Below are 26,525 nucleotides of genomic sequence, written 5' to 3'. Positions count from 1 at the left end.
TTGCATTACCTACTCAAACATAAATCTCACTAAACTTGTTTTCAATATTCCTTAATGGAACATGCTCTCATATAAGTTTGCCTACATGTATTTAAGCAATGTCATGGTTTTCTGTAAAAGCGGGATGTGAAAATAATTCTCAGAAATTGAATACTTTAGCAATGGATCTCAAGATATTTTGTAACTTCTGTTACAGTGGCATCAAATTAATAATTAATTAAGAGTTGGAAGGGACCTTGGAGGTCTTCTAGTCCAACCGCCTGCTTAGGAAGGAAATCCTACACTACTTCAGACAGATGGTTATCCAACATCTGCTTAAAAACTTCCCGTGTTGGGGCATTTGCAACTTCTGGAGACACTGATTAATTGTTCTATCGGGAAATTTCTCCTTAGTTCTAAGTTACTTCTCTCCTTGTTTAGTTTCCACCCATTGCTTCTTGTTCTACCGTCAGGTGCTTTGGAGAATAGGTTGACTCCTTCTTCTTTGCAGCAATCCCTGAGATACTGGAAGACTGCTATCATGTCTCCCCTGGTCCTTCTTTTCATTAAAGAAGCCATGTCCAGTTCCTGAAACCATTCTTCATATGTTTTAGCCTCCAGTCCCCTAATCATCTTTGTTGCTCTTATCTGCACTTTTTCTAGTGTCTCAACATCCTTTTTGCATCGTGGCGACCAAAATTGAATGCAGTATTCCAAATGTGGCCTTACCAAGGCCTTATAAAGTAGTATTAACCCTTCACGTGATCTTGATTCTATCCCTCTGTTAATGCAGCCTAGAACTGTATTGGCTTTTTTGGCAGCTGCTGCACATCGCTGGCTTGTATTTAAATGGTTGACCACTAGGACTCCAAGATCCCTCTCACAGTTACTACTCTTGCGCAATGTACTACATATACTATAGCTGTGCACTTTGTTTTTCTTGTCTAAATGTAGAACCTTTTTTCACCATTGAATTTCATTTTGTTAGATAATGCCCATTGTTCAGGTTTGTCAAGATTCTTCTGTATCTTGCACCTATCTTCCGGAGTGTTGGCTATTCCTGCCAGTTTGGTGTCATCTGCAAATTTGATACGTTCCCCATCTATCCCCTTGTCCAAGTCATTGATGAAGATGTTGAAGAGTACTGGGCCTGAAACAGAGCCTTCGGATACTCCACTAAATACTAAATCCATGTAGATGTAGTTTCATTGAGCACTACATGTTTAGTGTGGTTAATTAGCCAATTTTGTTTGTGCAGTTAGTTAGCCAATTGTTTGGATACTTATATATTTCTCCCTGTTTCATTATCTCTAGTTGAAAATTAATTTAGCCAACAAGTTAAACTATCAAAATAAAGCCTCCAGTCTATGGACTGAGCTTGAATAGTTCTGAGCACAGAATATCAAATGTAAATTCAAAATGCCTTCTTGCCATTTTATATTTATGCCAGGAATACCAGGCCTTAGGATACAGTCAAATCATAGCGAAGTGATAGCAGCTCTCCTCCTTGGTCTTTCAGATCATAGATTAGCTTTGAATCTTCTCCATATTTCCCCGTTAAGGTTTCCTAAAAAGAAAAGAATAGGAAAGAAGACAGGAAAAAGAAATTAAAAAGGACATATACCGGTAAGAACAACAGTAAATCATGTTGTTACAAAAGACCAATAAAAGTTCTACTCACAATGTGCTTATAAAGGTCACAATTACTTGGGCAACTGAATAAAAATAATAACACTGAATAATTTATATTCCTTTCTTGTACTTTATATAATAGCAGGTTAAACAAAACAAAAACTAGTAATCAATCATAATATAAATGTCAAAATAATGAATAGCAGTGATATAAATAGGAAAGGAAGACCAGTGCAGAGAAGGCATTCCACCAGGTATAGAGACCAGATTTTATAGCAATTTATATTTTTGCTTTGCTTTCATAGTGCAAAACATTTAAAGCGAATGTATGGCAGATTTAACTGAAACAATGTTTCAGAGCCATGACAATACCATAGAAAGAGGCACTTGTAAATGGCTTTTTTCTTGTACGGGTAGGAAGAAAGTGGTACTTTTAACAATGAACACAAGGAGACACAGAAAACAATCAGGAAAATCTGATATGTGTTAGTGTTGCAAACAGACTTGATTAAAGAATTCTTGATGTCTTGATGCAAATATTCTCCAATTATGATAGTGCTAGACATAGTTCCCTCTAAGCTGAGCAGTGAGCAATCGCTCACTTAAAAATCATCATCAACTCAGAGTTTTCCAAACCTGCCCAGAAGCCGAGAGGGAAAGAGTGAGAGGGAAGGAGAGAGAGAGGAAGAGAGGAAGAGAGAGAAACAGATAGAAAAAAGAGAGGAAGGAAAAGAGAAAGAAAAAGAATGGGAGTAAGGAAGAGAGAAAGAAAATCAAAATCTAGTTTGAAACTAGCTCAACTATTTAAGTGGCATTTTGATATTGATAGAGTTGCCCTATTATGAGCTCACTGTTATAGACACACACTACAGTATTTTATTTTGAAATTCTCTGAGGCAAAACAGGGTGGGTTTTTTGTTTGTTTGTTTGTTTGTTTGTTTAATATTTCTGTGCCGCCCAGTCCCGAAGGGACTGCCGCTCAGACACTATACTTTTCCGCCCACCCCCCAAAAAAATTAGAGGGAACACTGGTGCTAGATATAAAAGGGAACATGGACATTTAACATAACTGTTTTCAGAGAAAGCAAATAAAGTGTTACATCTATCTATTACTATATATATATATATATATATATATATATATATATATATATATATATATATATATATATATTGTATGTATGTATGTATGTATGTATGTATGAAGCAGTAAAACAACACATCTAAGTCAAGTTTTGCACAGTTGTATGGACCAGTAAAGATATTTCACAACCCTAACCACAAGAGAAGAATTAAGATTACTTAAAACTAAAAAGAGTTTTCCTAGAGCCACAGTAGCAATTTTTCTGAGGCTAGTATGTGTTATGAATACCATAAACCAAGAAGGTCCAGCAGAAGGCTCTAGAAAAAGTTATAATTATATTTATACTTATTCAGGATTAGATTGTTAGATAGAAGGCCTGTAGCAGTCTTCAGAAACGATGGTGAGATCATTGCCCTCAAAAAGATTAAGAATAGGGAAAGATGGATGCATTTTAATTCCAGCCAACTTTAGCCTCTACAATAATTCTATGGTAGAAACTTTAGATAGCCCAATTTTGATGTTCCCAAAATTGAAGGATATATTGTCTTTTCCTGTTGTATTGTCTTCTTTACTTCATCATGCTGTGTAGAGTTCAATAATATGCAGAATAGCTGGCCATCACATTCCAAAATCAAAACAAAAAACAAAGTATAAAAGCCCAATAACAAATATTCAATAGCTGTTTCAAACTGACTTGATAAGGAAGGATCCAGATGAGCAGGAGTTGAGAAGAAATCCAAGACTTTTTTAAAATTAAAATTTCACCAAGTACATATTGTTTATCCAGTTAGGGACAATGTTAGGATTTGAGTCCATTCAAATATTGCTTTGCATCCCTTGATCGTGGCATTGAGCAATTCTCTGTTCGGTCTTAGGGCTATATCATTTTTAAATCTCGATATAATTAGTTCAGTGTCACTATTTTCCCTACAGAAGTGGACTATTGCTCTGTGTTTCTTCCAAGACTCAGTGGTGTTTGCAATGCTATGACAGTATCATCTGCATAAAGCAATAAAGATCTGCAATGAGTATGGGAAACTCTTCCTTGCATGAAAGCATCTATCACTGCATTAATATAGTAACTGAAAAGAAGTGGGATCAGTTGACTTCATACTGTAACATTGAGATCCAAGATAAACAGCCATAGCAGAAATCTGCAACTTTAATGAACACTGAAAACCTTTAAGGTTTTGGAAAAAGTACCCCAAGAGCTTCTAAGCTGGTTGAAATAAATTTTAAATTATTGGAATCATCCCTTGATGACCATGAATTTCACTCCTACTCAGGGTGCTCCTAATCTCCATAATTACATTCTTTCTGCACACACACTTTTCCCTCACCTCCCTCTGTGCTTCCCAAGAAGCTTATCTTTTTCTGCCTGTTGTCCCTCCTCTCTTTAAGAAAACATAATTAGAAAGAATACAGTGATTTGTCAAATACAGTAATACCTCATGATACGAACTTAATTGGTGCAAGGAGGAGGTTCGTAAGACGAAAGGTTCGTAAGACGAGACATTGTTTCGCATAGGAAACAATGTAAAGTCAATTAATCCGTGAAACCAAAAAACCCCCCGCAAAAAAACGGCTTTCGGCAACTGCTGGGAAGCTGCGCGGCTGTTTTAAAAGGTGACAGCCGGCCTGGGGGGCTTCCCAGCATCCCCCCGAACCCGGGTTCGGGGTTCGGGGGGGTGCTGGCAAGCCCCCCAGGCCGGCTGCGACCTTTTAAAACAGCCGCGCCGCTTCCCAGCTGTCTCCTGAAGCCGAACGCGGAAGTTCGGCTTTAGCGTTCGGCTTCAGGAGACAGCTGGGAAGCGGCGCGGCTGTTTTAAAAGGTCGCAGTCGGCCTGGGGGGCTTCCCAGCACCCCCCCGAACCCCGAACCTGGGTTCGGGGGGGTGCTGGCAAGCCCCCCAGGCCGGCTGCGACTTTTTAAAACAGCCATGCCGCTTCCCAGCTGTCTCCTGAAGCCGAACGCGGAAGTTCGGCTTTAGCGTTCGGCTTCAGGAGACAGCTGGGAAGCAGCGCGGCTGTTTTAAAAGGTGACAGCCGGGCTGGGGGGCTTCCCAGCAACCTCCCGAACCGAACCCGGGGTTCAGAAAAATTTTGCCTCTTCTTACGAACTTTGTGCGAGTTACGAACCGGCGTTCGGGAGGCTTCTGGGAAGCCCCGCCGCCCGGCTGTCACCTTTTAAAACAGCCGTGCGGCTTCCCAGCAGTCTCCGAACGCCGGTTCGTAACTCGAAAAAAGTTCGTAAGAAGAGGCAAAAATTTTCTAAACCCCGGGTTCGTATCACGAGTTGTTCGTAAGACGAGGGGTTCGTATCTTGAGGTACCACTGTACTGGGAAAGCTAACTATGGAGCCAGTTCAGGATGTAAAATTCAGTGGAGAAATTACTTCTTAGAATATGTTTATTTTTATTGTATTTTCCCTCAGCTATTTGAAAGTCATAGATTTGAAGATTGTTCATTAAATAAGAAAGTATACCCCTGTTCTGAACTGGTACCATCCCTAACTTGTGCCATCTTACCTTTAATTCAAATACTGGAGTATCTATTGTCTCAGCTCCATGACGTTTGAAGCATTGAGTAATTATATTGAAGACTTTTTCTCTGATAGCCATCTGTTTGGGATTATAATCCCGAGTACCCTGAAAACAAAAATAAAACATTGGAAGAAAACCTCAGCAAGTTCCATCCTATTAAAAGTGTAGCACATTAAGAAAGTGTAGATGTGTGGCTTGACACAGGGTATATCAAAAGAAAACAATTCACAGTATATCTTTACGATTTGGAACTTTTAGCATAGTTAAATTAGTAAGTAGTATGGGGACAACACGATGCAGATTTTGAAAGTTATATAACTATGATAAGGATGGGTAAAACTTCTTTTTCTCATATTCTGCAGTAGTTGTAGGGCAAACTGAATTATGTTCCTCATCTAATACATATTAGAAAGATATGCATAGGAAGTATCAAACAACTGTACAGAATCTGCAAAAATTTCTCACTAAATCTTGTGAGACTGATTTCTGGGTCAATATAAATTGGACTGCAATCAGATGGATTGTATCAGAATAAGTTTGTTTAATAGAAAGTTATAAATATCAAATTTAAATAGGACAACGAAAATGGATTATAGACTGTAAAATTATTTATAAAAATTATTCATATCAAAACATTCAGAACTGTTAAAGAATGCATTCTGCTGGATTCTAAAGTTTTGTTTCCAGAGGCTACCATTTTATCAGATTAACTGGAATATGAAAATGTGGAAGTATCAGATATTAATATAACAAACAATGACAATTTAAGAATTTTAAACTGCATTTCCGGTGGAAGTCTTGGGACTTACTGGTACCATTTCACTTAGACCATTACAAATTTTCGGTCTAAGTACAGATTTATACTTTAGAAGGTTTTCTAAGCAGAAGAAACTTTCCTGGGAAAGGGAAAGTTCTGGAAATCAACCCTTCTGCTCCCCCCGGATGCTCTCAGAAAGCTTCATGAAGAAGAAGTGCTCGAGTAAATCTCTGACTGGAGGCTAGGCAACCAAGAAACAAATTCACTGTGGAAGAACCAACCGTTTTAAATGGACACTAAAGTCTGCCACTACTTCCTAGCTTTTTGCATATTTTACCTTTCATTCTAAGAGGCTTCCTTTGGCTGAAACTTGCTTTTTCCTTTTTGTGGAAACGTTGTTATTTCTGAGGCTCTGGGACTTTAAGATGGTGAAGTGGGGTGTATCTGAGCCAAAATAAAGAAGCTGGAAATCACTGTAGACTTAACTTCTGAACTTAAACTTTTTAGACAATATTATATTTCCAATAGACTCTGCTGAACGAAGCTTCTTGGATGAGACGTGAAATGTCTTCAAAGAAAAACTGGAAAGTCCAGTTGCCTCTTGAAAAAGCACCTTTGGGACAATCATGACCTGGATGACTGAGAATCTCCAGAGATAACTATTTGAGACATTAGTAATTTTATACAATATAATATTCTAGAGAAGAGAAAATCTCAGGAAAAGAGGCAAAAGATACTGGATGCAATCAGAGAAAAAGAAATTGAACTGCAAAAGACACCTATGGATTCTAAAATATTACACCAAATTAATCTGTTACGGCAACAACTGTCTATATTAATAGTTCAAAAAATAGAAACAAAACTGAACCATGTGAAGCAAAGACATTTTGAGTTTGCAAATCAACCAGGAAGTTGGTTGGCATATAAACTAAGAAAGGAAAGGGAAAGGAGAATGATCGAGAAAATTTGTGAAGGTAATAAAATAATAATAATAATAATAATAATAATAATAATAATAATAATAATAATTTATTGGATTTGTATGCCGCCCCTCTCCGTAGACTCGGGGTGGCTAACAACAATGATAAAAACAGCATGTGACAATCCAATAATAAAATAACTAAAAACCCTTATTATAAAACCAAGCATACACACAAACATACCATGCATAACTTGTAATGGCCAAGGGGGAAGGAATATCTCGACTCCCCCATGCCTGGCGGTATAAATGAGTCTTGAGTAGTTTATGAAAGACAGGGAAGGTGGGGGCAATTCTAATCTCCGGGGGGAGTTGGTTCCAGAGGGCCGGGGCCGCCACAGAGAAGGCTCTTCCCCTGGGGCCCGCCAAATGACATTGTTTAGTCGACGGGACCCGGAGAAGGCCAACTCTGTGGGACCTTATCGGTCGCTGGGATTCGTGCGGTACAGGCAGTTCCGGAGATACTCTGATCCAATGCCATGTAGGGCTTTAAAGGTCATGACCAACACTTTGAATTGTGACCGGAAACTGATCGGCAGCCAATGCAAGCCACGGAGTGTTGAGGAAACATGGGCGAATCTTGGAAGCCCCATGATGGCTCTCACGGCTTCGTTCTGCACGATCTGAAGTTTCTGAACACTTTTCAAAGGTAGCCCCATGTAGAGAGCGTTGCAAGTAATCGAACCTCGAGGTGATGAGGGCATGAGTGACTGTGAGCAGTGACTCCCTGTCCAAATAGGGCCGCAACTGGTACACCAGGCGAACCTGGGCAAACGCCCTCCTCGCCACAGCCAAAAGATGATGTTCCAATGTCAGCTGTGGATCGAGGAGGACACCCAAGTTGCGAACCCTCTCTGAGGGGGTCAGTAGTTCCCCCCCCCAGGGTAATGGACGGACAGATGTAATTGTCCTTGGGAGGCAAGACCCACAGCCACTCCGTCTTGTCTGGGTTGAGTTTGAGTTTGTTGACACCCATCCAGGCCCCAACAGCCTCCAGGCACCAGCACATCACTTCCACTGCTTCATTGACTGGACATGGGGTGGAGATGTATAGCTGGGTATCATCGGCGTATTGATGATACCTCACCCCATGCCCTTGGATGATCTCACCCAGCGGTTTCATGTAGATATTAAATAATGTAATCAGATAACAAGCATATCAAAAGTCTTTTCATAATTTTTGTTCTAACTGCATAAAAAGTAGGAGTTAGATAGGTCTAAATTAGATGAATATTTGTTAAGACAAGTTGCCTAAACTCTCATAAACTCAGAAGTAACTTATGAATGACCCAATAACTACCTTTTAATATCAGAAGCTATTAAAAATGTAATCAGGTAAAGATGAACTTTTTCAGCCACTAAAGGATCTAATGTATGATACATTACAGGGGGAAAGATACTAATATTGTGTTACTACCAAAGGAAGGTCAAGATGTTAAGATGATAAAGATTTACAGACCAATCTTATTATTGAACAAGGACTATAAACTATTTGCTGTAGTTTTGGCAGAAAGACTAAAGGTTTTATAGGCACATATTCATGAAGATCAATGTGGCAAAAAGACAGTTAAGAAACCTGAGGACTGTTCTGATTATTATTGAATAATTACAATATTATAATAAAAAAAGGAAACTTTAATACGTATTTTTAGATTCACAGAAGGTCTTTGACAACTTAAATTGGGCTTTTATGTTTAAAGTGCTGGAAGAAATGGACTTTGGTGGGAATTTTATTTAAGAGGTCAAAGCTATTCATATACAGTATCACAGCAAGCAAAATTGTTATTAATGACTTAACCAACACATGTAAAATTCAAAAGGGTACGGGACAAGGATGTCCTCTGTCTCCTTTGCTGTTTTTTGGTGTTGGAAGTTTTGGATAGAGATATCAGGCAAGATGAGAAAATAACAGGCACAAATATTAAGGAAAATTTTTTAATAGAAACATAGAAGACTGACGGCAGAAAAAGACCTCCTGGTCCATCTAGTCTGCCCTTATACTATTTCCTGTATTTTATCTTACAATGGATATATGTTTATCCCAGGAATGTTTAAATTCAGTTACTGTGGATTTACCAACCACGTCTGCTGGAAGTTTGTTCCAAGGATCTACTACTCTTTCAGTGAAATAACATTTTCTCACGTTGCTTTTGATCTTTCCCCCAACTAACTTCAGATTGTGTCCCCTTGTTCTTGTGTTCACTTTCCTATTAAAAACACTTCCCTCCTGAACCTTATTTAACCCTTTAACATATTTAAATGTTTCGATCATGTCCCCCCTTTTCCTTCTGTCCTCCAGACTATACAGATTGAGTTCATTACGTCTTTCCTGATACGTTTTATGCTTAATTGATGATTTGGTTATATTTCTGCAATACCCTAAAAGCAATACAGAATATTTGATGAGGAAATTTACAGTATTTTTCGGAGTATAAGACACACCTTTTTCCTCCCTAAAAGATGCTGATAATTTGGGTGTGTCTTATACTCTGAATATAGCTTTTTTTCTGCCATAACTAGCTGCTAACAATCTTCCCAACACTTACCTTGCAAGCTCTTTCATTGTTACTCTCTGCAAAGAATATTTTCAAAGCCCTAAGTCTTTGCAGATTTTTCTTTTTTCATTGCTCTAACTTTCTCTGAATAAGTTTCTTTCAAGCCCTAACCAGGTGCCAACAATGTCCCCAGCTCTTACCAGCTTGCAAGCTCTTTCATTGTTACTCTCTGCAAAGAATGTTTTCCAAGTCCTAAGTCTTTGCAGGTTTTTTTCCCCATTGGTCTAACTTGCTCCAAATGTTTCTTTCCAGCCCTAACCAGGTGTTAACAATGTTCCCAGCTCTTACTCGTTTGCAAGCTCTTTCACTGTTACTCTCTGAAAATAATGTTTTCCAAGCCCTAAGCCTTTGCAGGTTTTTTCCCATTGCTCTACTTGCTCCAAAGATTACTTTCCAGGTGCTAATGATGTTCCCAGCTCTTAGTGGAAGCAAGCTCTTTCATTGTTACCCTCTCCGAATAAGGTTTTTTTTAAAGCCCTAACCAGGGGATAAAATAATGTGCTGAAGCTGACCAGACTAAGGACACTAGTCAGATGAATACCTGGCAAGCAGATTCTTTTCCCTATTTTCCTCCCCAAAAACTAAGGTTATACTCCAGTGTGTCTTATGCTCAAAAAAATATGGTAATGAGTTTGGGTCTTTAACTGGTTTTAAAATAAACAAACAGAAAACAATGTTGATTAAGAATATAACTTCACAGGATGATGATATATTGACTAAAAAGTCTGGTTTTAGGATTGAGAAAAAGGTGAAATATTTGGGAATCATGTTGACGAATACAAACACAAAACTGTTCCAAAACAATTATGTGCCTCTTTGGAATAATATTTAAAAAGATTTAAGATGGGATAAATTGCATTTATTACTCCTGGGCACAATTTCTGTAATCAAGATGAATGTCTTACCAAAGATGCTTTCTGTTTTAGACATTACCAATATTTGCAACTGATATTCCATTTAAACAATAGCAGAGGGATACCTCTAAATTCATATGGCAAGGAAAAAAAACAAGAATTAGATGCACACTGCTGCAAGATGCTAAGGAAAGAGAGGGGTTGTGTTTACCAGATTTGAAATTGTATTTTGATGCTTGTTGTTCCGTCTGGCTAAAAGAAGGGGTGAACTTCCAGAATAAGAGACTACTTGATTTAGAGTAGATTTGGATGGCACAATTACCTATGGTATGACAAGGTTAAAGTAAATGTTGATTTCAACAACCATTTTGTTAGATGTGCCAATCTAAGAGTTTAGAATATAAAACAGTTTAGAATATAAAACAAGCAGGTGATCAAGGGCTTTTTTGCAACTTCTTAAGAACCATTTTCTACTCAAGAACTCGAGCCTGGAAAAATATCCCAAGAAATTTGAGAGTGGCACGAAGGCCTGGCCAGCTTCCTGCCATTCCCCCTGGGTTTCTCTCTCTGGTGCAGTGTATGGAAGGCAGCCTTGCGCTGGGTGTATTAGAGGCACGTGCTCCTCCTCGTCACCTCACAGTCCCCTCTTTTCTTAAGCCTTAAAGTTTTGGATTTTTTTTTATTCCCCTCCCCTCCCCCCCTTCTTCCTTTGGCAGAGACTGTCCTCCTCCTCTTCCTTCCACCCAAATTCTGGGCTTTTATTTCTTTCCTAATGGGTTTGCACATATTATTTGCTTTTACATTGATTCCTATGGGAAAAATTGCTTCTACTTACAAATTTTTGTACTTAAGAACCTGGTCATGAACGAATTAAGTTCTTAAGTAGAGGTACCACTGTACTTGTCTTTATTCTACAAATTCTTCATTTTCATGTTCTTATACCTGGATTAAAATCTTCATTTATACAGTAACAATAAATCTTGGTTTACAGCTAAACTTAAGCAATTACAGTACATCATACTAAAAAGGAAACCTACAGAAAAAGCAATAGAATGCTATACAATCAGGCCAGGAACATATTAATAAGGGAGATCAGAGCAGCAAAAAAGAAAAAAAAGACTACTCAGAAAAGCTAAAGAATCAGTTCTCAAAACAAACCAACAACCAAGGGAAAAATGCTCTTACCATAGCGTGCACACTGTTAAAGTACTGAAGTTGCAGATAATACACCAATGATTAGTCTTATTCGAAGCAACAATGAATCTGCATACATATGTGAGGTTGAACAACTAGCCTTGTGGTACAATCTGAACAATCTTGAACTAAAAATACGCAAAACTGTAGAAAAGGTGGTAGATTTTAGAAGAAACTTTTCTATACTATCACCTTTTACAATACTAGACAACACAGTGTCATCAGTAGAGTCCTTCAAGTTTCTAGGTTCCATCATATCACAAGACTTAAAATGGACACCTAAAATCAAAAACCCCATCAAAAAAGCACAACAAAGAATGTTCTTTGTGTGTCAACCCAGAAAGCTCAAACTGCCCAAAGAGCTGCTTATTCAGTTCTGCAGAGGAATCATTTGAGTCTGTCCTCTGCACCTCTATAACTGTCTGGTTTGGGTCTACAACCAAATAAGACAGGCAGACTTCAACAGATAATTAGAACTGCAGAAAAAACAATTGCTACCAACCTGCCTTCCATTGAGGCACTGTATACTGCACGAGTCAAAAAGAAGGCTGTGAAAATATCTACAGATCCCTCACATCCTGGACATAAATTGTTTCAACTTCTACCCTCAAAACGACGCTATAGGGCTCTAAACACCAGAACAAGACACAAGGACAGTTTTTCCCCAAATGCCATCACTCTGCTAAACAACTAATTCCCACAAAAAATTAATTACTAGTACCTGTCTCTTCCCACTTATGGTATATCCATGTTGCTTGTATCTTTAAAACTTACATTGTTTTTATTGTCTCCTAGAATGATTTGATTACTTATTAGTATCCTATGATTAACACTAAGTGTTGTATCTTATGTTACTTGACAAATATATTTTCTTTTTTCTTTATGTACACTGAAAGCATATGCACCAAAGACAAATTCCTTGTGTGTCTGATCACACTTGGCCAATAAAGAATTAACTTAAATTAAATTAAATTTTCCATTCTGTTCTGTTCTACTCTATTCTACACTATTATGCACAGTTCATTTTTCTGCTCGTAGAAAATTAAATAAAATTTGAGAATAGTGTTAACCCTTAGTGTATTATGTTCTCTACATTTATTGGAGGCAGGGTGAAAGATTTACCATTCCTAATTTTCTGGCTTGGATAGATGCAATGAATTAGAATTGCCAGACTATGAACAGTTCTTTATTACAAAAATTGATATGTATTTTATACAGGCTGATATAAATGGTTAAATGTATGTTAGATTGAGAAATTATCTTAATTTTAAAGTAGTATAAGATGGAAAATAATATAACAGCAGTTACACAAGATTCTGTTTTGTAATAAAATATCCTTAGTAGATATATTACATTCTTCAATTATGAGAAAAAAGAGAAAAATGAAGAAAAAAAAGTTACACAACTGACAAGATTTAATTATGAATACAATCGTTTTATATATACAGGTAGTCCTCAACTTACAACTGTTCATTTAGTGATTAATCCTACTATGGAAACTTCTTAAAGTGAGCAGTTTGCAGAGTCAGGTCCTCATTTTACTGACCTTAAAAGAATGGAAGGCTGAGTCAATCTTGAGCCTGCTGAGATTCGAACTGCCAAACTGCAGCATTGCATTCTAACCATTCTTTCATTAAAACTTTTTTGTCAAAACTGTCAAAATCATTTTTACACTATGATTTAAATGTAAATGGATTAGAAGATTAGATACTTTAATAAAACGTACAAACTAAAGTATCATTTCCTATTGATCATATAAGCAATTACTGAATATTGCCAATCCATTGATAATTACCAATAGGTAGAAGACCTTTTGGCAATATTCACATGTCTTTAACATCACTTCCAGTATAGTCTGTGTAGGCCTGTTTTTCACCATCCCCAGGCTTCAAGCTTTTTTCCTGAAGTCTGGGGAGAGCGAAAACAGCCGAAAAGAAGGCCAGCAAGTGTGCTGAAGCTGATATAGGGAAACGTCTTGTGTGCCCTCTGATATGGCTCCACATGCACGTGTACCATAGGTTAGCCATTACTGCCTTATATACTTTGCTTGATGGAAGCCATCTGGGAAAGTTACAAATGGTGATAATATGACTCTGAGACATACTGTTATAAATATATATAAGTTGCCAAGGGTCCAAATTTTGTTCATGCTGCAATGGTCATAATTGTGAAAATAGTTGTAAGTCACTTTTTTCAGTGCTGTTGTAACTTGGAACAGGGAATACACAAGTTTACCTTGGGTGTCTTCAAAACAAATTTATGCTTGCCTTCTTCAGGATGCATTGCTGACTTCATCTCTAGCAGTTTTGACACTTGCTTTGTAATCTGAAATATATTATTTTTAATCACTGTAAATTACATATACATTAATTGCTACAACACATTTTTTTTCTTTATTGCTGCATATTAGGGTAAGCCACTGACCCAAGTATCCTTATTCTATATTGTCTTACTGCACATTTAACCTTTTTTTTCATGGCTCAACACAGCCACCACTTTAAACCACACCACCACACCACTCTCTTTAAACTTCTAAAAAATTACTTAAATATGTAAGTGCTACCCCTCCCCCACAGAAATTTCCTAGAAAGCTAGTATAATAGGAAACACTGGGGTTAATATAGAAATACCCAATATTATACCAAGAAAAAAATATACAGTGTTCCCTCGATTTTCGCGGGGGATGCGTTCCGAGACCGCCCGCGAAAGTCGAATTTCCACGAAGTAGAGATGTGGAAGTAAATACACTATTTTTGGCTATGAACAGTATCACAAGCCTTCCCTTAACACTTTAAACCCCTAAACTGCAATTTCTCATTCCCTTAGCAACCATTTATCATTACTCACCATGTTTATTTATTAAAGTTTATTAAAAAAAATATTTATTAAAGGCGGACGAAAGTTTGGCGATGATGTATGATGTCATTGGGCGGGAAAAAACGTGGTATAGGGAAAAAAACAGCAAAGTATTTTTTAATTAATATTTTTGAAAAACCGTGGTACAGTGATCCCTCGATTATCACGAGGGTTCCGTTCCAAGACCCCTCGCGATAATCGATTTTTCGCGATGTAGGGTTGCGGAAGTAAAAACACCATCTGCGCATGCGCACCCTTTTTCCATGGCCGCGTATGTGCAGATGGTGGAGTTTGCGTGGGCGGCGGGGAAACCCCGATCTTTGTCTGCTCGCTGCTGCTGCGGCCGCCCAGCAGCTGATCTGCTCGGCGGCAGCAGCGAGGAGCCGAATCGGGCTTTCCCCTTTGCGTGGGCGGTGGGGAAACCCCGATCTCGCTGCAGCAGCGAGCAGACGAAGATCGGGGTTTCCCCGCCGCCCACGCAAAGGGGAAACCCCGGCTCCTCGCTGATGACCCCCGTCGCCCGCCCGCCCGCCAGCAAGAGGGGGAGAGATAGAGAAAGAGAGAGAAGGAAAGAAAGAGATGAGAGAGGGAGGAAGAGAGTGTGAGAGAGGAAGAAGCAAGATAGAGAAAGAGAGAGAGAAAGAAAGATGAGAAAGGAAGAGAGTGACGTCATCGGGTGGAAAAATCGCGATATAGCGTTCGCGAAGATCGAGATCGCGAAAATCGAGGGATCACTGTATAGCCATTTCGCGAAGTTCGAACCCGCGAAAATCGAGGGAGCATTGTATACTAAATGGACAAAATTCTCTCCAGTAAAGACTGTATAGTAGTGCTGTTTCTTTCTTTCCCAACAACATATAAGCATATAATTTCTTACAGTAAAGCATTTAATTTACATTTTTGAAAACCTGTTCATTTATTCTGCTTTTCAGATATACTAACCAAGCTTTGTAAGGACTTAGTATCAATTTTACACCATATCTTTGAGATATGTGGGGAAGGGGGTGTTCGCCCAGGTCCGCCTGGTGCACCAGTTGCGGCCCTATTTGGACAGGGAGTCCCTGCTCACAGTCACTCATGCCCTTATCACCTTGAGGTTTGAGTACTGCAATGCTCTCTACATGGGGCTACCTTTGAAGAGTGTTCAGAAACTACAAATCGTGCAGAACGCAGCCGCGTGAGCTGTCATGGGTCTCCCCAGATAATGTTTCTTCAACACTCCGTGGCCTACATTGGCTGCCGATTGGTTTCCGGACACAATTGTTGGTGATGACCTATAAAGCCCTACATGGCATCATACTTACAGGACTGCCTTCTGTCGCATACATCCCAGCGACCAATAAGGTCCCACATAGTTGGCCTTCTCCAGGTTCCGTCGACCAAACAATATAGTCTGGCGGGACCTAGGTGAAGAGCCTTCTCTGTGGCGGCTCCGGCCCTTTGAAATCAGCACCCTCCGGAGATTCGTACTGCCCCCACCCTCCTCGCCTTCCGCAAGACACTTAAGACCCATCTATGTCACCAGGCATGGGGCAGTTAGATCATGCCCCCTTCTTCTCTGACTATTAAATGTTATGTAAGGATGTGATTGAGTAGACTGACTGTTTTTTATATAGTGGGATCTTAGTTACTGTTTTTTAACTATTAGATTTGTATATATATTGTTGTATGGCACGTTGTGAGCCGCTCTGGGTCCTTGGAGAGGAACGGCATACAAGCCTAATAAATAATAATAATAATAATAATAATAATAATAATAATAATAATATGCAAGATTAAAGTCACTGAAGAAGTACATACATTTAATTATTACAAGAGCTTGTTACATAGTTTTCTTTGTGATTTCCTTGCTCATATTTTGCAAAGCACGACTAAAAGGAAGATAGCTCTCGATAGAGTGGATAAAAAAGCCAAACATATTTTTTAATTTAAATCAATGTTTTTTATTTAAATTTGATTTTTAAAATTTTTATCAAATGTATTTTAATAAAATGCTTTTGGGATAAAAATCTATATAAAGATAGTTTTCTATTTAAGATACATTAATAATTTAGTTTATTCAGCATGAAATTATGCTTAGTTATGTAGCATGAGGCTGTATCTTCTGTAATATTGGGACTGTTGGAAAGTCAACAATGGGTTAGAAGAAGAAGAGCTTCTGCGAGACAGAAATGACAATTGCTCTTTAAAAATTATAATTAATTAATTAATTAATTAGATCTGTATGCCGCCCCTCTCCATAGACTCGGGGCGGCTAACAACAATAATAAAACAACATATAACAAATCTAATATTTAAAATAACTAAAAACCAAATATACCATGCATAAATTGTATAGGCCTGGGGGGAAAAAAATCTCAATTCCCCCATGCCTGATGACAGAGGTGGGTTTTAAGGAGCTGAGTTGATTTAAATCAAGCCTTTTTACTAGTTGAGGAATGGCCCAAAAAAGCTTAGGAATCACTGCCATATACCATTTCAGATAAGTGACTGTCCAGTTCCTTTTTAAAAATCTCCAACTCCTGATGGCAAGGTTTCCCACTGGTTAATTGTCCTCACAATTAGGAAGTTTCTCCTTAGTTCCAGGTTGCATTTCTCCTTGACTGGTTTCCGTCCATTATTTGTTGTCCTGCCTACAGGTGCTTGGTAAATAAGTTGACCCCTTCCTCTTTGTGGCAGCCTCTCAAATACTGGAATACTGCTATGTCACCCCTAGTCCTTATTTTCTCTTGACTAGCCAAACCCAAATCCTGCAACCGTTCTTCATATGTTCTAGTCTCTAAGATCTTTAGTCATCTTAGTTGCTCTTCTTTGCACTTTTTCCTAATTCTCAACATCTTTTTTTGTAAAGTGGTAACCAAAACTGGGTGCAGAATTCCAGGCGTGGCCTTACTAAGACTTTGCAAAGCGGTACTAATACTTCACATGACTCATCTACCTTCTCAAGTGGTCCCTGGTTTTACAAATTATTTGACACTGCATTGTGCGCTTTCAGCATACTGTATCAAGAACCAGTGCAGAAACTCCCAAATAGCCTGGTTCTTACCCAGTAAAAATTACGAAAACTGTCTCCCCAGCCCAATCTAAGGGGTGGTCTGTGACATCGTATGCTTTGAACATAGAACAGGTACAGGTCAATTGGAGTGCCTCTCTCCTCCACTTTAGGAAAATTGGATTTTGGAAAGAGATTGTCCATGCAGTAGTCGCGTCCATCCTCTTACCTCTTCCGGACTAGCCTTCTCCTGCTTAAGGCGCCGCACCGTATCCGCCTGCTTCCTCAGCGCCTCTTCCTCAGCCATGACACTCCTCGCCGGCAGTAATTTTTTTTTTTTAAAGGGGAGCCTGCCACTCTCTTTGCTTCCTCACCCGCAGAATGAAATTACTTTCTTACTCTCCTACGCATGCGTACTGCTTTGTATTGAGGCAGCTAAATTTGCCCACACGGTCCAACCCGGGTGCACAGGCGAGATTGGACGAATAGGAGTTGGATGATGCAAGAGAAACTGGCAGAGAGAGGAAGTGACGTTGCTGCACTTTATTCACATTTATTCTCGTGGTGTTTCCATTTTCTCTCCCGGTGGAAGCCTTCGTCTTAGAAGTTGCGGTCCTGTTGATCTCTGTTCAGAAATGCACTCGTTTGATGCTTATGTTTTAATCTTAAAACATATTTATAAAAGAAAAGTGCAGGAACTGTACATGCACATTTTCGTAAATCATTTAATTACAATGTAGTTACATAACACTGTACCATAATATTTATTGGCTTTAGCTTGTGCTGTGTGATCTCATGCAATTGCGTTCGCTGGCTGGGGAATTCTGGGAATTGAAGTCCAAATATCTTCAAGTTGCCAAGGTTGGGAAACACTGGTTTAGTGTAATCTATGAAACTGGGTAATGGCCAATTTTACGGAAGAGCCGTTTGGTCAGCAGTTACTTCTCTGGTGTCAGAACTTCATATGAAGACCCCATAACGTAGGTGATAAGGAGGATTGCACAAAGGCAGAGGTGGGCTGCAGCAACCCCCAAAGTATCCCATTTTTGAGATTTTCCTACCAAAATTTAGCAGTTTTCTCTGTATGTTTAAAAAACTATGTTTATTTTTTAAAAAAAATTTTATTTTTATTTTCAGTTACAATAAAGAAAAACATCTCAATAATCACATGCAGATTGTTACCGTTTCAGATTCAGTTTGTATAAGTCTTATGCCTAATTTGATTACATTCATCAAAAAGAAGAAAAGTAAGAAAGTGAATAAATTTTATACTGTTATATGTTATATTTGTATACATTATTTATTGTATTCTAGGTTTGTGCGATTCTCTTTGCATTTCTTTGGGTTATTCTGTTCTGGATCCAGTTATACCATTTATCCCATGGTTTGTTTGTTTTGTCGACTTTCATGCCCTTAATATCTTGTCATTTCATCCATCTCAGCATACCTATATATTTTTTCAATAATTTCAATAATTTCAATAATAATTTCTTATTCCGTAAGAAACTATGTTTACCATCTATTTAAAATATCCATTTTTAGAAACCACCTTAGAACAAAAATTGCAAAATAATTTGGTCTTCCTTAACTTTACTATACAGGTGAAACTCAAAAAATTAGAATTTTTTTTACAAAAGTCCAGTTATTTTAGTAACACAATTTAAAAGGTGAAACGTAATATATGACTCGTTAAATGCAATGCAAGATAGGTCAAGACGTAATTTGGGGTACAGCTCACGAAAACCCCAAATCAAACATCTCATAAAATTAGAATACTGTATTATATGCAATCAGTAAAACAAGGATAGATTTTTCTACTGAAATCATAAGGAAGGAATTAAGTGTAAGTACACAGCTAGTTTGGGTACCAGTCAATCCTATTTTCATTTTCTCAATAACCCTTGGACCTTTCCAAGGGTTTCAAATAGACCTTTCCCAACATTAACATAGGTTTAACTGCATATTTTTCTGTAAAACTTGTTCAAAAAAGTTGGAAGGAGAATGTATAGAGCAGCATGCTGTATTTATGTAGCAAGAAAAACATTTTCTTGGGCGTAATTATTTAAATAACCCCCAAGCTTTAAAAATCACATTATAGAACTATGTATGTATTTGGAATTACTAAAATAGGTAGCATTTCAAAAGGCTGATTTTACAAATATTATTGAAGACTTTTAAGAGAGACTGGTTTCTCTGAGAATTCTAAATATTGTTCTACACAAGTAAAAACTATTGTCTCAGAAATATGATTATTCAAGTATGAATCAGAAAAAATCCAGGTTTTCCATAACACCACAGCAGTGCCACAGGCTGATAGCTTCCTTGCCATACTACATTGAGGCAGTAACTGCTGCAAAAGGGGTCCAAACCAAGTACTGAGAACGTATGAATGCTTATACTTTTCAGAGGTCTGATATTGTTCTATATACAATCATTTTTATTGATTACATGTAATATTCTAATTTATGAAATTGTAGATTTGGGATTTTCATGAGTTTTATGCCATAATCATCACAATTATGGCAAATACAGCTTGAACTATCTTGCCATGCATGTAATGAGTAAGTTTCAGTTTTTAAGTTACATTACTAAAATAAATGAACTTTTGCATATTTTAATTTTTTGAGTTTCACTTGTATCTGTTCTACAACATAGAAACATAGAAGACTGACAGCAGAAAAAGACCTCATGGTCCATCTAGTCTGCCCTTATATTATTTCCTGTATTTTATCGTAGGATGGATTTATGTTTATCCCAGGCATGTTTAAATTCAGTTACTGTGGATTTACCAACCACATCAGCTGGAAGTTTGTTCCAAGGATCTACTACTCTTTCAGTAAAATAATATTTTCTCATGTTGCTTTTGATCTTTCCCCCAACTAACCTCAGATTGTGCCCCCTTGTTCTTGTGTTCACTTTCCTATTAAAAACCCTTCCCTCCTGAATCTTATTTAACCCTTTAACATATTTAAACGTTTCAATCATGTCCCCCCTTTCCCTTCTGTCCTCCAGACTATACAGATTGAGTTCATGAAGTCTTTCCTGATACGTTTTATGCTTAAGACCTTCCACCATTCTTGTGGCCCGTCTTTGGACCTGTTCAATTTTGTCAATATCTTTTTGAAGGTGAGGTCTCCAGAACTGAACACAGTACTGTATTCCAAATGTGGTCTCACCAGCGCTCTATATAGTGGGATCACAATCTCTCTCTTCCTGCTTGTTATACCTCTAGCTATGCAGCCAAGCATTCTACTTGCTTTTCCTACTGCCTGACGGCACTGTTCACCCATTTTGAGACTCAGAAATCACTACCCCTAAATCCTTCTCTTCTGAAGTTTTTGCTAACAAAGAACTGCCAATACAATACTCAGATTGCGGATTCCTTTTCCCCAAGTGCATTATTTTACATTTGGAAACATTAAACTGCAGTTTCCATTGCTTTGACATTATTAAGAGGAAGTAGTATAGTATACACATATGTAAAGAGTGATTAGGGCTCACACTATATAAGATGCAGATTTTTTAAAATTAAAAATAAATTTTATTTAAATACATATACACACAACATACAATACAAAATACAAACATTTAAAAAGAAAATTGGATGAATGTGAGGTAAATCTGTATAACGGTTCTAACTATGTATACATTCTGTTACATATTTTAAATAATAGTTAAATATTTTTTTCTTTGAAGAATAATAATCTTAATTAGTGTAGATAATCTTAGATCTCCATATTTCCATTCAACATTTTCACCAGGCAATTGCTCTTTATACTTGTTAATTACATATACTGTGACAGCTTGACCTTTTCTCCAACCAGTGGTAGAATTGATCCCAACAGTTGTAAAATAGACTCTTCCTTGTTTTTTAGTTCTAAAGTTAGTTTATTCATCTCTGCACAAGATGTAATTTTGTCTAATATCTCCTCCTCCTGCGGTACCTTTCACTTGTGCATATGCTGGCCTAACCGCCATTGTTATGTAGATGACCAGATATAATTGATTTTCTTCCAGTTTTGGACTAAGTATTCCTAATAGGAAACATTCAGGGGTTTTCCCTATCTTGATTCCCAAAATTTCATCTAACCAGCTTCCAATTATTTCCTAAAAGAATTTTGCCTTATCACATTCCCACCATAAATGATAATATGTTCCAAATTCTTTCTTACACTCCCAACATTTAGAAGACAGCTTTCTACCTATTTTAGCTAATTTAGCAGGTGTCACGTGCCATCTATAAAACATTTTAATCCAGTTCTCTTTATAGGCTGTAGCTAATGTCAATTTATAGTTTATTTCCCAGATTGATTGCCATTCCTCTAACTCTATATTGCGTCCAAAGTTCTGATTCCATTTTTCCATATTCACCTTTGTTTTTCCCTTTTCTGTCTTTTGAGCTAATAAATAACAATAAAGTTTCTTGATTGATTTTTCCTGTGTTACTAGTAATATTTTGTCTAGTATCTTTTCCTTCTCAATTCCTGGTTCTTTCTTTTCACTTATCATATCTTGTCACTTATTATATCTTGTTTTAATCTGAAGGTATTCCCACTATTCTAATTTTATTCCTTCATTCTCTAGTTCTATTCTTGTTTTAATATTTCCATCTTCTTTTATCATATTTTTGTATCTTACTATTTTACCCATTTTTCTTATATTTGGATGGACAAAAGCTTCCAATGGTGCAAACCAAATTGGGATACCACTATAAGTCTGTTTTTTTTAATTTTTAGGTGTTCAGTATTGAGTTTTTAATAAGATGATTTGTAAAGTATATATTTGTTTTGGGTCTCTTATCCCACAGATAAGAATGCCATCCTGATTGTAAGTCATGGCCTTCTAGGTCGAGTAGTCTAGTGTTGTCTAGTTGTATCCAATCCTTAATCCAAGTTAGGACTGATGCGTTATAATACTCCTCCCAATCAGGTAGGCCCAATCCGCCATTCTCTTTTGTTTCTTGTAAGTATTTTAGCCAAATTCTAGATCTCTTGTGTTGCCATATTAATTTACTAACTAATCTGTTCAAATATGTGAAGTAATTTTGTTTTGATTTTATGGTATGGTTTGGAATAGAAAGAGAATTTTGGGGAGTATTTTCATTTTAATCGTTGTGATCTTCCCCATAAAGGAGAGTTGTAGCCTTCCCCATTTATCTAAGTCTTTTTTAATTATTTCACTTAATTTGTCCTAATTATCTTCTTTTAAGTTTATGGATTTGGCTGTTAAGTTGATCCCTAAATATTTTATCCTCTTTGTTATCTGAATATTTAATTTTGCAATTAATCCTTTTTTTTGTTCCTCCTTCATATTTTTGACTATCATTTTAGTTTTTTGTTTGTTAATTTTTAGTTCTGTTGTGTTTCCAAATTTCTCTACAATTTCTAATAATCTTGGGCCTGATTCCAGTGGATCTTCAAGAATCAAGACAAGGTCATCAGCAAAGGCCTGTAATTCATATGTTTCCTTTTTACTTTTCAAACCCTTTATTTCTTTGTTGCTTCTAACTATTCTGGTAAGTGCTTCTAAGGTTAGAATAAATAGAAGGGGTGAAAGTGGGCAACCTTGTCTTGTTCCTTTTTTTATTTCAATTTTAGGTGTTAAATCCCCGTTAACCATAATATGAGCAAATTGTTCTGCGTAGATAGCTTTAATTGTTCTTAAAAACATTTATGTTGTTTTAACATAAAATCCTAAATGACATTGTCAAATGCCTTTTGGGCGTCGATAAAAATTAAGGCTGCTTGTTTCTCGTTATGACATTCATAATATTCTAAAGTGTCAATTATAATTCTTAAGTTATTTCTTAGCTATCATGTTGATCAGCATGGATAAATTTATTTAAATTTGCCATTATTTAACTAAAAATTTTGTAGTCAACATTCAAAGTGAAATAGATCCATAATTTGATATTAAAGTCTGGTCTGTGTATTTTTTAGATATTAGAGCTAAATTGGCATCTTTCCATGAAGTTGGTAATTTCCCTTCTTTTAGCACTGCATTATAAACCTCTAATAATATCACCTCCAGGTCTTCCAGCATTTCTTTATAGAATTATATCGGAAGACCATCTGGTCCAGGAGCTTTATTATTATTTTGCTTCTTAATGGTTTCTCTTAATTATGTTAATGAGATCTGTTTATTTAACAGTTCTTTAGTTTCTTCAGGTACTTTTGGGAGGTTGGCCATTTCAAAAATAGTTTGAATAGTTTGCTTGTTCTTCCTTATCAAAATTATTATTATTCCCATATGGGTTTTTTAAATCTAAATTGTGGCAAAATTTTCCCTTCCATAGTTTTTAGACAACTAATCATTTTCTTTTCTCTATGCTTTTTAAGCTTTGTAGCCAACATTTACTCTGTTTGCATTTTTAAAGAAGTATTGTTTATTACATTTAATTTGTTGAGCGAGATTATCCTTATCCAGTAAATTTAAATTATGTTTTATTAAGTTCATTTGTTGTTTTGTATCTTCTTTTTGATGTTGTCTTTGTAACTCCTCTTCAGGTTTTTTTATAATTTCCTTCTAATCTCTTTTTTCCTCCTTTTGTTTTTGTGGTCTTTGGCCATGTATGAAATTGAGACTCCTCTTATTACCGCTTTGGCTGTGTCCCATAAATTTTGTAGATTAGCGTGTTCTTTAGTATTTTCTTGAAAAAAGAATTTTAGTTCTTCTTTCATTTTCTGTTTAAATTCATTATGTTCCACAATTGTCTTTTTAAATGTCCACCTATTTTTTATCTCCTTTCCAGATTAATCTTATTGCATTATGATCTAAATCGAGATTTGTTTCTATTCCAATAAATTCTATTTGTGTATTAATTTTGATTATTGTCCAAATCATATCCAATCTTGACCATGAATTATGTCTATTTGAATAATAAGTAAATTTTTTGATTGTAAATTTCTTTCTCTCCAGCTATCTCTGAGTTTAAATTCATTAATCAGATCTAGAAAGGAATTTGGGAGGGTTCTTCTTTTCTGTTTTTTGCTTTCACCATTTTTATAATCTTTATTCATTATTCCATTGAAGTTACTCATCATACAAACATTCTTGCCCCTCATTTGGGGCATATATAGTTATAGGTACATGATTTGTTTGGATCTCCACCATTAAGGTTTTCCGTATGTACAATTTTTTTTTGTTCCTCTAGGGCAGTGATGGCAAACCTTTTTTTCCTCGGGTACCAAAAAAGTATGCATGTGCACTATTGTGTATGTGTGAGTGCCCACACCCATAATTCAATGCCTGGGGAGGGCAAAAACAGCTTCCCCCACCCCCTGGAGGCGCCCTGGAAGCCAGAAACAGCCTGTTTCCCAACTTCTGGTGAGCCCAGTTAGCCTTGTGTTTTGCCCTCCCCAGGCTCCAAAGGCTTCCCTGGAGCAAGGAGAGGGTAAATCGCTCTTCCACATCCCCCCCGGAGGCTCTCTGGAAGCCAAAAACGCCCTCCCAGAGCCTCTGTGCGAGCCAAAAATCAGCTGGCTGGCACACACATGCACGTTGGAGCTGAGCTAGGGCAACAACTTTTGTGCCAACAGAAAGACTCCGCGTGCCACCTGTGGCACCCATGCCATAGATTTGCTATCACTGCTCTAGTGTAACCACAGAGTTTTTCAAGATTAATTTTACTTATTAATTTTGGAAATACAAAGAAACCTACAGAACTTCAAGTCACAACAAATGAAAACATAACTACTACATTGAACTCCTTTATAGTGTCAAACTGAGGCATTATAAGAATATTATTAATATTATTATTATTATTATTATTATTATTATTATTATTATTATTATTAATTAGATTTGTGGAATATGTATGTAATTGTTATGAAGGAGAAGACTTAGCAGATGGGTTCAGCTAGCAAGTTGTTCCTGGAAGCGATAAAATTTACACTGAGCAATTAGAAATTTGTAGTAATGCTTGTCTTCCACCATTGTCTTCCTCAACAAAACATGTTGCAGGGAATGCCTCATTTAAGAGCTGTGGTAGTGCAATGGTTAGAATGCAATACTAGGTAGGTAAAACGAGGACCCAGATTTTGGGGGGCAATATGCTGATTTTAAACCGCTTAGAGAGATCTGTAAAGCACCATGAAGTAATATATAAGCAAGTGCTACTGCTATTAATCTTGGAGTATATATCTTTATTATTTACCAAAATTACTCCTATGCAAGAAATATCTGAAAGTTAGAACAGAAGCTCTCCTATTACTGTATCAAAAAAAGAAGAAATGCTGTGGCTATTCCTACTGCTACTTTGCCAACCTTTTAATAATAATAATAATAATAATAATAATAATAATAATAATAATAATAATAATAATAATAATATTATTATAATAATTATATAATAATAATAATAATAATAATAATAATAATAATAATAATTATTATTATTTATTAGATTTGTATGCTGCCCCTCTCCAGAGACTCGGAGCAGCTGAAAAGTGCCTTAACTCTTAGCACAAAATAGGCAAACCTAAGGCCAATTCATAGAAGAAAACATTTGTAGATCGCTGTGTCACTGATGATCTGAGCTTGGTTGTTTTCCTGCAGACATTTCATTACCAAACTAGTACTGATGTTATCTAATTTGGTAATGAACCACCTGCAAGGAAACCAAAGTTGGAGAGCACCAGGAACTCAAGTGTTACAGCCAATTGCATGCAGCTGAGCATTTATGTCTGACCTATTACTGAAACAACTTGCTTTCTATTCTTCAGGCAGGTGATTCTAACTAAATGAGTAAGCATAATCTAGAAAGTTGGGAGAATAAAAGACAGAGTATATTTTCTCTGGCTTGGTTAAAAGTCAATCCTGCCAAATTAAGTTGCCATATATGAAGCAACTGCATAGCCCTCTTCAAATTTCCACACAGTAAAATTTGAAAATAGTAAACTAGAAATGTAGCAGACTCAAGAAAAGATCTTCTAAGAGATTCATATGTCACATTAATGTGATCCCAAAGACCAGACTTTTGTCAGTACCTTATAATAATAAGCAATCTATGATTACTAAAGTTCCTGTGATGACATCTAGTGGTACTATCTGATTTTCATATGGGTCTGAACTAAACAAAGAAAGAAAGCATTTATTAGTAT

At 36.9% G+C, this 26,525-nt stretch overlaps 1 protein-coding gene across 1 annotated transcript in view; it reads right to left on the bottom strand.

Annotated features, from left to right (window-relative positions):
* The window catches only part of HARS1 (histidyl-tRNA synthetase 1), a 63,901-nt gene extending 45,961 nt beyond the window's left edge, over nucleotides 1-17,940 (bottom strand). The window contains exons 1-4 of the mRNA XM_070746885.1: nucleotides 17,654-17,940; nucleotides 13,812-13,901; nucleotides 5,223-5,342; nucleotides 1,451-1,546 (exon numbers count right to left, since the gene is read on the bottom strand). Of these exons, the coding sequence (XP_070602986.1) occupies nucleotides 1,451-1,546; nucleotides 5,223-5,342; nucleotides 13,812-13,901; nucleotides 17,654-17,731 (384 nt within the window). The 5' untranslated portion in view covers nucleotides 17,732-17,940. The remainder of the gene's footprint in view (nucleotides 1-1,450; nucleotides 1,547-5,222; nucleotides 5,343-13,811; nucleotides 13,902-17,653) is intronic.
* Between the last annotated feature and the right edge of the window lie 8,585 nt (nucleotides 17,941-26,525).

This window comes from Erythrolamprus reginae, chromosome 3 (assembly GCF_031021105.1).
Source record: "Erythrolamprus reginae isolate rEryReg1 chromosome 3, rEryReg1.hap1, whole genome shotgun sequence".
Classification (NCBI taxonomy): Eukaryota; Metazoa; Chordata; class Lepidosauria; order Squamata; family Dipsadidae; genus Erythrolamprus; species Erythrolamprus reginae.
The sequence above is the reverse complement of the archived record's forward strand: the minus strand, read 5'-3'. Positions and strand labels throughout refer to the sequence as shown.